General features: G+C 42.5%; 1 protein-coding gene across 2 annotated transcripts in view; it reads right to left on the bottom strand.

The window, feature by feature from the left end:
- Window positions 1-15,043, bottom strand: part of cpxm2 (carboxypeptidase X (M14 family), member 2) — a 40,719-nt gene that overhangs the window by 22,279 nt on the left and 3,397 nt on the right. The window contains exons 1-2 of one of the 2 annotated variants that reach the window (XM_084341711.1): window positions 7,991-8,628; window positions 4,071-4,172 (exon numbers count right to left, since the gene is read on the bottom strand). In XM_084341711.1, the coding sequence (XP_084197837.1) occupies window positions 4,071-4,172; window positions 7,991-8,255 (367 nt within the window). In that variant the 5' untranslated portion in view covers window positions 8,256-8,628. Of the gene's footprint in view, window positions 1-4,070; window positions 4,173-7,990; window positions 8,629-15,043 lie in introns of those variants that run through there. The other variant, XM_084341712.1, reaches the window with a different exon arrangement.

The raw sequence follows: 15,043 nt of genomic DNA, 5'->3' as shown, positions 1-15,043 counted from the left end.
GTGTTGCCCTATCATCACCTCACATCAACACTTCTTTGTTCAGATGACATGTATGAGGTGACTTTTATGTCAGGTTGAGGAGGGGGTGGCAGTAGTGTGACAGCTCGGCACGATGGCTGCCCAAGTGAGAGACAACTGTCTTTCAATAATCGTAAGCACAAAACCTCTGGACACTTTTAACGAGATGACGGGAAATTTTCATGCTGTAAGCGACATGAAAACCAGATCTTTCGGATGCAACATCAGGACAACTTTCAGCCAAAAAAACAGATATTGTTAACAAGGCGATGGAACAATTTCCAGTCGTGTTTGTGGCAACAGAACCAGGTACTCTTAAATGTTATCTTTTCCTCAACCTAACATATACCTACCCAGAGCATAAACACAGCATTGTCACAACATAAAATTGAAATTGAACATAAAGATAATCCCATAATGCAACCTAGTAATGCCTTTTTGTCTGGTTGTCTTGTTGTTTATTGAAGTCTCTAAGCTGAAATAATCCAGATGAAATCACTGTGAGCTCATCAGATTTGTTTTCTCAGACCGAGGCTGAATACTCCTGAGGACACTGATTGTGATGTCTTATCAGTGGAGACACAGCTGTGAAGCGCAGCGCCGCACTGTACGTGATGCCGCTGAGTTTGTGACCTTGATGTCTCGCTAAAGGCATGTTGTACAGTATGGCTCCATGTTTAGTCACGCAGACATTCTGCGATGTAAACGATACTCAACGTAACCTTGCAGTTTTTTTAAGTCTTACCTTGCAGAGGCATTTTTGAGGCATGAAATCAATATCAGCTTCTTTTCCAATGTAAATTACATTGTTCCATGTATGCAGGTGTTTCCTGTCTTAAATGCTGAAACAAACAAACATGTTGTCCAAAGGTTACGTTGATTTGAATCTTTTAATTTATTGTTCCCGTTTTATGTTGGAAGTGCGTTTTAAACCACATGTCATTACTCTCAATGATGATACTATAATAGTACTGTTACTGTGCAGGTATCCTCCCATCCCAAACTAAAGGAACTGCGTGATCATATGGTGGAAATTAGCAATCATCAATATGAATAACTATCTTGTAATTAACTCCACTCGCATGCCACTTATCCATCAACACCTGCTGTTGCCACATCAGCGGTTTGGCAGGCACGCAGCAGCATTCGAGGCACTCAGACTTTACTTTGGGAAAAACATGGTCTTTAAAAGAAAAAGCTGCACATCATTTAAAAAATGCTCTGCTTTGATGCTGGAGGGAGTTTGCAGTTCATTTGAACAAATGCCTGTCTTTAAGTAATCGCAGAAACTGAGATGGTGTTCGCTATAAAAAGGGGTCTTTGTGTGAGATTGGCTCATCTTTTACACTACAATGGATATCACCCTGTGAGGGCCAAATGGGCAAATCAAGGTTGACGTGTGAAATCCCCTGTGCCCAACGGCTCTTTGGGTCAGATCAAGCTGTTTGCAGACTTCCCTGGATCAAAGTGATGGAATTTCAGCGCAAGAATTTCCGATTGGGCATCGGTCTGTTTGTACATGCAGCATATGCTGCACATGTCGCTGTCATAGAGCCAGGTCTGCCTTCGCAAATGAACACCCAGGAGTTTAACAGGCACGAAGGAATTTTTCTTACTGTGGATCTGGGCTTTTTGCTTTGACAGCATGTGAAGTTGGACATATAGTTGTGCAGTAAAAAGTTAATTTAATCCATAAAGGAAGCTGGCTTTGCATTGAATAACTGTTCCAGAAGCCTGATATGTATGAGACGCTGAAGACCGTCAATCACATGCAGAGGATTGTCAGAGACGAAGAGGATCAGCATCCAAAACCCACACATGCGTGACACAATTTATGTTTGGTGCATAAAGCAAACGTAGCTTGAGAGCAAATTAATTCCTGCTGTAAAACTGAAGCGTAAAAGTTGTTTAACAAGCCGGAGGCGAAGAACAGTTAGTGTAGTAACAGCAACTCTATACAGTAGTAAAACAAGTGTACAGCTACTTGTTCCTATATTTAAAATCATCTTGGAATCAGACACATACTGCAGGTCCTCAGGCTCTCCGAATGCAGCGATCACAACATATTAGGGACAAGCCGGCCCTCGAAGCGGCCCAAAAGGATAAAGGTTAGCGGGGCGAAGAAATTGATGGGTGCCTGCCATGTTGCATAGCCCTAAATCATTATCACCATCTGCATGCAGCGCTTCTCAAGAGGACCCACACAGGAACACAACATCTGGCTTCAACAATAATGTGTAGCAGAAATGATAAAGCAGGCGGTTCAGGGTGCTGTATGTTGCTATTTAGGCCACGTGCCGTGAGAGACATGCTGAGGCCAAAAAACAATTTCCAGGATCAAAGTTTGGTCATGTGTCACAAGTTCTTATTTCACATCTGGTGGTACAGTATTGAAATACTTGAAGTGTATGATTTATTCATATCATAATGCATGTGGACAGTAAACAGCTCTCAAACAAAGAGCTCTTGGCCCTTTTTTTTATGACATTACATCTTTGAGGAAACAAGCTTGAGGAGCAACAATCTAAACAGGAGTGGTGTCTCAAGATAAGATATTAAAGTGAGATCAGGTAACTTTGGCTCCACAGTGCCGGTAACATATAGACATCAAACTAGAGTTTAAAAACATTAGCCAACATACGCCACAATAAGATCCTGGTCGTACCAGACTATAGGCTATAAAGGCAAATCTTGCCTGTGTATGCCATTTAGCAACAAGATATTTTATTTTTAATAATAATGACCTCGTCTTTTCATTTGTAAGAAGTTGCATAGTGTCTCTTTAAAAGAAAAAAAAAAATCCTTCAACATCTTGATGTGACTCATCCTCTGAAACATCATTACACATCGTCAGCTGCACATCAACCTATGATACAATTTTTACTTTCCAACAGGCCAATCTGTCAAAAACTGTAGTATTTAATCCAAATCAGCCTCTGCAGCTTGACTGTGCACATGTTACAAACTGTGATATCCGCGCGGAAACATCTTGTTTACGGTCGCGTCTGATGGGAACGATGAATGAGCTGTTAGACATCCGCTGAATCAAACTTTGACTGCTGGTCTCAGAGACCCCGTTTAATGAATTCCCTATTGATTCGGTGTGCGTGGATGTGGCAGGCACTGGGTTTCTGCTACACTTTCAAAGACGGCTTTATAAGTTAAAAATTTGGAGGCTAAACAGTTTCTAAATCTGAGTAATGAACTTGTTACATTGTAGGTGTATGATTTTTGTGACCTGGATAAATCAGCTGCTACCAGGAGACGCTGAAACAAACTTGGAAAACAGATTGGTGTTGAGTCACAGTCGCAGCCGTGAAAACATGATTTTGGGAGCCCGAGCCTTCCAGACTTTGACTGTGTGGGTGTCTTTGTGCCAGGCGTGTCGGCATGTCGAGTTCCCATTTTCCAACATGCACGAAAATCTAACTTTCTGCTCCCGTTCCCAAGTGCCAAATTAAAAATGGCAGCCTCTCTGTCTGTCTCAGTAGGTTCCTCACAATAGTCTTAACATAAACACATAAATTCACGGTTGGCCACCACAGCCACTCTTAACCTCCCTGCGTTATTAAATACAGCTTCCCTTTAAGCAGCAACTGTCTGACACTGTAAATAAGTCTAATAAGGGCGTTATCAGTGCATTCAGAGCTGTGGAAAGTCTGAGGTCAAAACACATGTGCTTTGCCCCGAAATCACGATTTAAGTCGAGCAAGTTTAATCTGTCATCGACGTGACAGGAAGGCTACCGGGGCATCCTGGCTCTGGTTTAGCAAATATACTGTGAGCCATGGAAACCAAACACAATGCTTCATAGGCAAAGAGGACATCAGTGCTTCTGTGGCTCCACTCTGAATGGATCATTTTTTTATCCTGCCAGACTTTTGCTCTCAGGGAAAATCTGCTTTCTGAAAACTCTTTTCCAAAAATATTTGTCATCTCAACTGCTCCCGTGAAAGCGGAGAAACGATCGCTGCGCCTCGGAGGGAAGATGAATTTTATGAGATCATGAATTTCACCATAACAACTGAGAGCGACATCGATTGTTCGCTCACCCTCTTTTATCGCGTTGTAGTGTCCTTCTCCTTCTGAGATGCTGTTCGGGGTTTTCAGGGGGCTCTTCTTGTTCTTCTCGGCCTTTTTGTTGGCTGTTTTCACTGGGGAAGGAAATTACATTAGTACAGGAATGGAAATTACACTGGAAAAACTAATGAATGAATACAAGGTGTTTCTTGCGTGTTATAAGTAAAACATCTGCAATGGAACAAGTGAAAATTGTCCAAAACAAGACTCATTTATGGGGGCTTTTACAGGTCGAGTCAACTTTAAAACTGCTGATTCATTGTTGTCTACATAGGGAGGGAAAACGAATATTGTTGACACAGGAAAAAAAAAAAAAAAAGCTTTGGCTGGATTCAGTCCAGCACATATGGATAGATTCAAGATTGGGGACTGAACCAAGAGACAATCTCCGGGCACTGAATTTAAAAACGTTCAACTCTTGTGCTCCTTACATGCCATTACCGTCAATGCCAATGCTGCTTTTTCAATTTGCGCCCTCATTTCTTTTAATACAGTAATAGATATACGAAAAGTGCCTCCAGGTTTCGAATCAGTCATGGAAGTGTGCTGTACAAGAGGCGGGGCGAAGGCAGGGAGTCACATTGCAGCTGAAGATGGAAGAGAGCACTATGTGTGTGTGTGATTTTTATTTGACTGAGTGTCGGGTCAGGATAGGCCCCACGTGATAACAATCCTTCTCACATCTGAAAGACTTTATCCCTGTCTCATTCTAGGAGCAGGTTAAATCCTCAACAGCACTCCGAGCTGCAGATGTGGTCCGGCGTAACGGATATAGGAGGCTGTGAGATATGGTCATTTAGACGGTGGTGAGGTGCAGGCGATACTCATGGCTATTTCAGATTGGCCAAAGTAGTAATAACAGAGTAAACACAACAAGTACATGCTGAAAAACTACTTAAGTTAAACATACTGAAGCAGTAACATGCACTCAAATGTGAAAACGTCTTAAGGTGCTGTAACATGTTCAAATCAATGTAAAAATACTACATTTGGAAGGTTTTTCATGCTTTTTATAGTAATATTGGAACGAAAGAAAACCTACAAAATTTAAAAAGTTAATGTTTTTTCACCATAAAATTGGCACTCAGTAGAGCGCATACCTCCGCCAAGACCCAACAGACCCCTTTAATTCCGCATAGCATAACCCAATATTCAAATAAAACTTAAATACTTAAAATTTAAATACGCTAGATCCGGGTTTTATTTTACCTGCATCAAATTCTTCTCACGCATAGATACCAGCCACCTAAATAAACCAGACGTTTCTCGCAATGTTAAAGAAAGTGAGCATAAACTCCAGGAACCGTCTCTTTAATTGGATCCACATCAAAAGTTAAGGCGGTCTATTCTGGGCCGCAACCCATCTTCCATCCAAGTTTGGTTGAAATCCGCCAAATAGTTTTTGTGTTATCCTGCTGACAAATCAACCAACCAAGCAACCAACCAACCAACAAACAAACAAACAGATACAGGGGGAAACACTGATTCTTTTTAATGCATCTATCAAACTGTCACTTTGCGGTTAAGCAGAAGTAGCTGTAATTGCTGCAATTTCCATCCAGAAGAGACACAGAGCAGCGTAAGCATTCATCTGAAGTGAATACATATCCAATAATCACTCTTTTTAGCTCCATTTTTGGTCTCCACCAACAACTGCCAGCTCAAGCTGCTAAATGCTCACTTATGTTCCTCACCAGCTAGTTGCCAACTATGTCCGTGTGCTGTCCCGTACAGAGCAGGTAGCAAACAGTGGGTTTATCAAAGTTATTTGCTGAAAACAGCGGTAAGAGTGAACCAACGCAGTATATTTGTGGACTGCAAAACCAAAACAATGAGCTTAAAGGTGCTAAAATGCTTTGTAGCGCTGAGGAGGACTGCTGGGCAGCGTGATAATTCTCAGGGTTTGTCACTATGATTGACCAATTCAAAATTACACAGTTATTTGATCAACTGTTAATATAAAAACATTTATGAGTCCAATGTCTCCATTATATATTTAGTAACTTCCTGCCTCTGATTAAGATTTCTCACTTTTTGTTCAACCATCCACTGGCATGATTTAAAAATTATTTAATAATGATGACTAATGTAATATAAAAGTCCTTGCAGTCTATATTCATGGGCCTGTAAAAATAACACTTTATCTTGTTAATAAGATGCAGTGTGGTGGAGATTAAACAAGCAGCTCTGTGTGGCTGCTATCACTGTTATTCCTCTCCGTAGTCCCACCTGCAGCAGGTATCCCTGCTGAGACACGTGAGTCCACATGCCTGAGACATGAGGTCACTGTCGACACAGCTGCTCTAAATTATCAGCCACCGGCCAACCAAAGGCCCTCACGCCTGTTACTGTCCTCCAATCACCCTGCAGGATCTCAAACATACCTACAAACCTGCTACTGCATGTGCTCGGAGTCCCACACACGGAGAGCTCTGAGCCGTGCATTTCCATATGAGCGAGACAGCACCGCCGCTGCGTCTCACTTTGGGAAAACGTGGATTTCACGTGCTCTGGCTCCAACACGTAATGCAGTCCTGACCTCGGGCCGTGCGCGAGCCTGTCGAACCCGCTGTTGTGCAGGAGATACATGGGTACATGGCTCTGATGTATGAGGGGAATGAGGAGGGGGGCTACCTGTGGAGGTCAATGTTGATGCTTTCACTCTGCACATCCATCACCATGTGAATTGGATTCAGCTGCTCCTCTGAAGTCCCTGAAACGTTCTGTTTGAACTCATCATCGTGCAGCGTGAGTTTATGAGTGAAAAAGCAGATCAGCAGTAACTTTCTAGGCACTAACCTTCAATATCTAACTATCAGCTTTATGTTGTGTGACACATTTTACTTGAAAAGCATCAGCTGACACAAAAAGCTGCACAACCAGGTCTCATTTCCTATGATTTTAGCTTTTTACTGGTTAATGCCAAAACAAATCCTGTCATGTCTATTTTATTGAAAAATATATCAAACACACACAGGCACACATACACAAACACGTGTACTACAGTCATTAAATCTGTGTGCGTGCAACTTTGCAAAATAAAAATGATCTACAAGTCCCCTCAGATGAATTAAAAGTAACGAGCCTGTTTTTTAAATGTACAGCAAGAAAGTACAGATATTTAAATCTTAAGAAGTTGTCAGAAAGAAGAATAGTACAGTACAGATACCTGAAAAATCTACTTCAGTACAGTAAGTTTCCCTTCTCTGGATATCAGAAACCTCTGGATAGAAGAAAAAATACCCCAAAACAAAATTTTAAAAAAGCAGGAATTGTGTGTTTATTTACTGCATTGTGGTGTCAATTTCACAGAAATTGACAAATGAAATAAACCAATGTCCAAAAACAATACACACAGTGTTAGCTTAGTGCCTCTTTAACACGCACACACTCTGTCTGCAACTTGTCCACGTGTGCCATCATTCCAATGTAAAATGGCCATAAACTGGCGAAAGCCCGTAAGCAGAACAGCTCTGGAGTTAAAATTCTTACAGGAAGGATAAAACTATGCCTCACTAAAATCTATTTAACTCAAATAAAGTTCAGGGATTTTACACCACAACTAAAGTCAAGTTAGCAGGGGGGATCTGCTCAGAGCGCCAGCATGTTTCAATAAAATTATCGATATCTGGCGTCAGTGGCGATACGATATATCGCTTCCTCTTGCGATACGATATATTGCCCTATTGATATTTTGTCTTTCAGCACAACTTTTCAGCTTACGTTGCAGCACACAAACCCCTTCTGTCAGATTTTTTTAAATCATTATTGCTGATTGATTCCTTTGGCACTGCTAAGATGATTTTTTGAGGGGATTTCTAGAGCAAGAATAAAGTTTTACTACTGAGAGCTTCAGACTGAACACTTTCTCAAGAGATGATAGTTCTTTTACCTGATTTCGTATCATCTGTGGTCTTATCCGTCTGCCTGCTGCCCTTTGCCACTTTCTTGCCAGGGTTTTGGCTTGGGTGCTCATGCCTGTCAGGTATCGAGGCCACAGGCTTCTCCAGCATTTGGACCTGGTTGTACTGATCTCTTGTCAGCAGCTCCTGCATGTAGTAATCCTCATCCTCACTGGCATGGCTGAGGTCTGCGAGCCCCACGAGGAGTCCCAGCAGAGCCAGGGGGGTTAGGAGGCTGAGGCGCTGTCTTGTCATGACCCGGGGGGGATTATCTCCAGCTGTGAGTCGCGGTGCCGTCTCCAGAGGAGCCTGCTGCTGCTGCCGGGCTGCGTCCCATCAACTGCTCCCCTTGCTCTCCCTTCCCACTCCGACACGGAGAGTTCACAAAGTTCTCAGAGCGCTCCAAGTCACTGACGAAAGCAGCGGAGCCAGAGGGTCCATGGACGCCTCAGCCTGGGAAAAATGCAGTGAGGGAGGGAGACACACAGAGGGAAGAGGCAGGGAGACAGACAGACAGTGCAGATCTCTCCTTTATAGATGCTGGCAGGTGACTCAAAAAGAAAGCATTTTTTCGTTCCCTTTTTCAGATTCAAACCAGTCCAGGCTGCTGACACAATGCAGAGTCATTTTATTGGTGTGGGTAGAAGTGAAATGGGGATAGAAATCTCTGTGGGTAACATATATTGACACATTCAGGATCTGCTTTCATCTCCATCTCCTCCCACTTTGTCTGGGGCAGGCGAGGCTCTCTAAGCAGAATAAAGTTTCTTCTTGCCTGCAGGAAAATCAACACGGAAACAGCTTCAAACCAGTTTGTGATTCTGTGTATCCAAAGGAGAAGCAGAGGCGAGTCTCCTCATCCATGCAGGGGTGTGTTCAAAACCCCAAGCTGGCACAAGCAGTTGCAGTTTAAACAGTGAATCTCGCTGGGTGTGCAGCTGTTGGTTAGTTAGTTAAAGTGCACTGAGCTCACACCGTGTGATATCTCTTCACCGGGAAGGATAATTAACTTGTTGCTCCTCTTCAAGCTGCCTCATTTGCCGAGGCTGTTCTCGCTCGCAGCCGAGCCCTGTTTGGACTCTGCAGTAATTTACACATTACCAGAACAAACTCTCGGCGGAGCGTCCAGGCATGTTCCAACGCAGGGACGGAGCGTTGCCCTGTGTGTCACAGCTCATCACGTCAACGCTGTCTGTTCCTCATGAAGCTCTTTCCCCCCTTTTGACTAATGACGACGGCAGCTGATGGAGCCACACATTCACGGGAAGACAAAAACAGACCCCAAAAGCCAGCAGTCACACTGACAACCTCCCGATTGAAACCATATTCTGTCAGCTCCAAAGATTTATCTTGGTAAAAAACGATAAAGGTTTCATCGCGAAGATCCCAACCGTTGTTTAAGATTCATTTGGACTCATTGCCGAGCAAAGAAATGTCTGGCCTTGGGCTTAAAAGACTCATTCATAGGGAGAAGTGGGATTTCATGGAGCCATTCGCACAACTAATAAGTACAGCTTTTGACATTTCATCAACCTGAGGCAAGACAAACTAAAGCAAAGATAATAATCCCTTAACAAGCGCCACTGCCCCGCCTGGACTCTACCCAATTTAAATGCACTGGTTCATTACACATAACTGATGTGGAAAGACATCGCATACAGAAAAAGTCCAAAAAGGTTGCGCAGAACTCCGACTTTACACCTGAGACTGAGCGAGCTTAAAGGAGACTGAGGCTGCAGGCTAATCACAGAAAAGAACAGGATCCGGAGTGGGTGGACAGCTCGAGGCTCGGCTGGCACAGTCGTTCTCCAGCAAGGCAGGCATTCGCCGCTCGCCCACTCTTCGTCCAGACTACACCCATCCTGATGTGTCTAGGAGGGAGGGAACGGAAGAAGGGATGAGGCAGCCAAAGAGAGCTGTGGCGTTTTACCTCAAAGGCTCTGAGACACAAAATATCCCCTTACTGCCTCCCTGCACACCTCAAAACAAGCGTTACTCCCAGAGTGTCAGGTTTCTCTGAGTGCACGACTACACTGTGGCTGCGATGCCTCCAGAGACAGGTCTGCATTACAGGAGCGATTACTTTATGGCATGGTAAGGGATTTTGAAAAACAGCGCCCGAACACAAGCGCCTCTCTGCCTGTTTTAAGATGCTGACAGATTTGCGTGTTTGTGGCTCGAGGTCGGGGTCTGAATGAGTTGTGATGCGGCTCATTTCTAGGAAGTTGTGTTTGACCAGGATCTTAACTCTCAGTCTCGAACAAGTTCTGTTGTCCAAGACCCATTACTCTCTTCTATAAATGTAAAAAAAAAAAACACCCAAGCATTTACTACTTCCTGCCCAGGCTACTCTGACTCAGTTTTTTTCGGCCCTTAGTCATAAATTTCTTTCCTGTTTTCGGTTTAAAATTGCTGCAGCCAGAAGAACCACATCAGCATCTGTACACTTGTTACCAGTGCTTTTTAGAGCGCATTTTTAAAACTTTGCCTTCGCTCCCTCTGGTTGTTCATTACCTTCGCAAAAGACCCATGTGACCGATCAAAAGACCGCATATTCAGCCATCTTCGTATCTGCCGCCTCTTTGGTTGAAGCCACTACAAGGAACATTCATAATTTATTGATTCTGGTGGCTCCTCCGGGAAAAAAAGATGACAGTGATAAACAAAGTAAACTTACACCGTCTGGGTGCCGTGCTGTACCAGCAGATGAGCAGCTTCTTACAGCCAATTTTCTCGCTGATGCCCTTGTTTGCTCATGTAGGTCAAATAGAGGCTCATAAGGTGAAAATCATCCAAGATGCAAGTCCATATTGGATAACTTCACAACTGCAATTTATATCCACTGCCATCTTTCACAAGGCAGGAAGACGTGTGCCAATTATGGAGCAAGCAGGACTACTAGGTTGGGGTGTATGGGCATGTAGTTGATCTGACTTTTATGCAAGAAGGGGCCCATTTTTGATTAACCTTATCCACAATCTGTGTGTTTTAGTTACTTTACACAATCATACCCTAACAATAACTGCACAGTAGCTGCCGGGTATTGCAGACTTTTTAAAATGAGCCTAAAAATGTACAGTAATTGAACATAATCTGTATCTGTATCTGTACTTTACTTGAAGAAACCAACCTGATTGATGGCAGGAGACCAAAGTCAGCTGAACTACCCACTTTTGGAGGATTAAACTTTGACAATGATTGTGCATTCTTATTCTTCTGAGAGGGGACCGATTTCAATTTAATGACAAGAAGCTGTTTGTCAGAAAAAACAAAAGTCTATATAAGCACTGGAACAAACAACCGATGCTGAGGACAAAAGGTTATTGCACCTTAAATCTCAGAATGTTTGGAAGAACATGCAGTATTTCTTCATTAAAACCTCTGCTTATATTTCTTGCTTGATTTTTGTTTGATATATATTTCATCTTCTTCTTGTTTCCTTTTTTTGGCTTTGATAAAAATGAAAAAAAACAAAGAGAAACCCTGAGTACGGACCATATTTATATTTTATTTACAATTTATTTGTCTGTGATCTACGGCGCCACACGCGGCTTTCGCAGAATACAAAATATGTAAAGAAGAAGAAGAAGAAGTTACTGAGGCACAGTCAACATTTATTAAAGCATGAAAACATTTCCTACACTTGCCGTCTGAAAAACAGCCAGAACGTCCACATTAAAATACCTGCGACGGTCTGAAACAGGCAAATCAAACAGTCGCTTGTCATGCTGTGGAGCGGAGCAGCTTGAGGCAGGGATGTTGTGACAATAGCTGTCTTTCTCAGTGAAGAACACCCAAGGTGGGAGAGTGATGGCTCCTGCCTCTCTTCATAATCTCTTAAGGAGGGGGGGGGATCTCTGGCTGAATTCTCATTAATTGGACATCAGTGCCCAGAGTGACAGGTTAGAGGCTCCCTGCTGCTCCTTTGGCAGCTTGTAATTGATGAAGAAAAAAAAGGGGACCGGCTTGAGATTGAGAATGTGAGGGTGGAAGGAATAATGCATAATGGTAGTGTACTGTTCAGCAAGGCTACATTTTCCCCTCACAGACAACAGTAGTTAGTGACAATCTGGACTGCAAAATCACACGCTGACTCGACGTGAATTTAAGTCGCTAATGGATCCGGAGTGGCCTAAACACGTGGAGCTCTTTGCTCGGGGAATCTGATTAATGCGCACAATCTCACACGTTCTGCACACACGCAGACAAAGGATGGATGCACGCACGCACATTTTTGCCATCGTCCATCAAACACAACCTTCAGAGTGTCAAACTGGCCCGTGTCCAACATTTCTAATGAATTCTGATGGTAACAGTTCAATGCGGACAAACAGGTTGACAGGGACAAACCGGCCTTGTCTTATTTATTTATTTGAGTATTTACCCGTCCAAGGTATTGTTATGTGACACATTTATGGATCTGAAACGTGGTATATAACAACCTTGGATTTTTATGCATGTGCATTTCATTATGGATGAATGTCAACTTCTCAAAACAGGCAGAGGAACTGAATCTGCAAGCTGGATCTTGATTCACCTTAAAGACAAACGCGTTGCCCAGTTTCTCCACGAGAATGACATCGCAGCTGTCAATGTTTGACTTTAATGCAAATTTAAGTGACATAGACGAGGAGTAATTAGAGCCAGCTGCACTTTTCTTCCTAGATTTTTTTTTGAAGGCATGTCACATCACATTATTTGCAATCTTCTGTATAGAGTAAATCTATTTCTGCATGATTCGTGTTGTATATACTTCCAAAATTGGCTTTCTGATCGCTGTATAATCAGAGAAGGAGCTAAAAGGCTGGTGTTGGATCGTACCAATATTTCTCCTGTGTCCATGGAAACTGTGAAACGTGGTGATGGTCACTTTGCTCGGCCGGCACACATGCAGAGCAGTGTGCCGTGAGCCTTGAGCAATGTGTCGGTTTTATGTTTTCCTGGTGTCTTTGTTGGAACTCAGCAACCCCACCCTTTTTTTATTGGTGTGATAATAGTCAGTATATCCAGTGCTGATTGAAGTAGCTGGATCGCACCACGTAACAGTCAGATGGTGACGAAAGCTCAAGATAAAGGTCAAGCTCAGATATTAAACAGTTAATTTGTTTAATCCGAAGCAGGTTCAGTTCGTCCACTTTCATTAGAGTTTGTTTAAGATGTTGTGCTACAGCACAGCAAGATGTTTTTCTCGCTTTAAGTTTTGTAATAGCTAAAGAAACTTCAAAATCTGATATGTTGTTAAATCGCAGTTCTGGAACTGAAACTCAACAGTACAGCCAATGATGAATCACTGTGTGATACTGAAAGGGTTTGAGAGATATATGAGTTATATGAACTGGAACTTCCTGTATGATGGCACGGATATTCAAAGAGCCCACCAGCCAGTTTTTATTATTCATATATATATAATTAAATATATACTGTTTTTACACCATGGTATGTGCAAAATGATGCATAACAGTGTAAGAATAGATGACTACGGAAGCAAATTGCCTTTATGGATCTGGAACTTTTCTCTTCTTCCCACGAAGCTGCTATAATCAATATATCTACATTTTTTTCAAGTTTTTTGAGTCAAATAACACAAAACAACATAGTTCAGTAAATCAAGGAAAACCAGGTCACAAAGACAAGCCACACACTATAAAGTGTAAATAAAATACCTCATGTCTAGAACAGAATGTGGCACATTTTCAACATAAAAACACAGCAGGATTGTTTTTTTTGTCTTTATGTAACTCATAAATGAGAAGCAGACTTCATAAAACATCCCTAGGTAATAAAAAATTCAAACGAGACTATGTCCGTCATTAACCATCCAGCAAGAACAGGCCTCGTCTCACTCTTCCAATGATGGAGAACAATCCTTGAAGGACGAGGAAGCAGGAAATAGTTTGGGGGCCACGACACTGTCAGCTGTTCAAAGACTTTTGTTTTTCTTTTATGTTGTAGTGTGTTAAAGGTACAATATGTAAGAATTTTAGTTAAAGGAAAATATACAAAAGTTTGCTAGACCTGCCTGTCCTGTCTCATAATACCACTCCAAGCTCCCAGTCCAAAACACTAGCTGCGTGGCTAACTGAGCTAACTAGCTAACATCATGGATCATATGCCTACATGCAAAAGAGGTGACCTGACGTGGTTAACTGACAGAGGATCATCATCCATTACAGCAGTCCCCCTCAGCTGTACGGAGCATTTCAGTGTCTTTTGCTTATTGCTTTGGTGTAACAGCTGACTTTACCAGGTTAGCAACTTGCTAGCTGGTGAACATATTGGAGAAAATTTAGATTAAAGAGCTGTATATTACCATCGGGAGTTAAAAAGCAGAGTAAATACATCAGACTTGCGTTCTCCAGGAGACCAGAAACACAACTCAAAGTGAATGCTAACGTGCTAAGTGTCTGCTATATGTATACGTTTGCCCGACAGTGTCAAAGAAGATACAGCATGTCAGCGTTGTTTGATCCTTGATTCTGTTTTTTCCTACTGGCCACATAAAGGTCATTGACTTAAAGTCAAAGTCGCTTGAACTAAATTTTTTAAACAAATGTTTCCACTGGTATGAAGATAATAACTTGTCAAAGTGCACAGTAAGCTGTTCACTGAGGCCAGTTGAGACAAAATGTACCTTGGACATCTGTGTTTTACACTGGCTACAGCCTACTTTCATGGTTTTCTCCTTCTACATGTATTATTTTATGATCCCTGCTGAAACTATTACATTTGTCGTGGCCATATAATTTTAGACGATTTACTGTTGTTTGTGGTCCGGGGAGGTAGTGAAGAATGTCTTTACTTTGGAGACCCTCGGGTGATGAAAAGGCTCTTTATCGTTTCATCACACACGTAGACCTCAAGTTGCTCGGTAACAATGACAGTTTTCCTACTCGGCAGCCTGGATCCTGATGCGTTTCAGCACAGCCGCCCTCAGCTTCCTCCCTGAAAACGCTCCCTTCCTGAACACCTGTGTTTCTAATTCTTTGTCCACATTCGCGGCAGCCGGGACAGGTTCCAGCTGGATGTGACCGAAACAGGCCAGA

Source organism: Pagrus pagrus (assembly GCF_965226575.1).
Source record: "Pagrus pagrus genome assembly, chromosome: 21".
NCBI lineage: Eukaryota > Metazoa > Chordata > Actinopteri > Spariformes > Sparidae > Pagrus > Pagrus pagrus.
The sequence above is the reverse complement of the archived record's forward strand: the minus strand, read 5'-3'. Positions and strand labels throughout refer to the sequence as shown.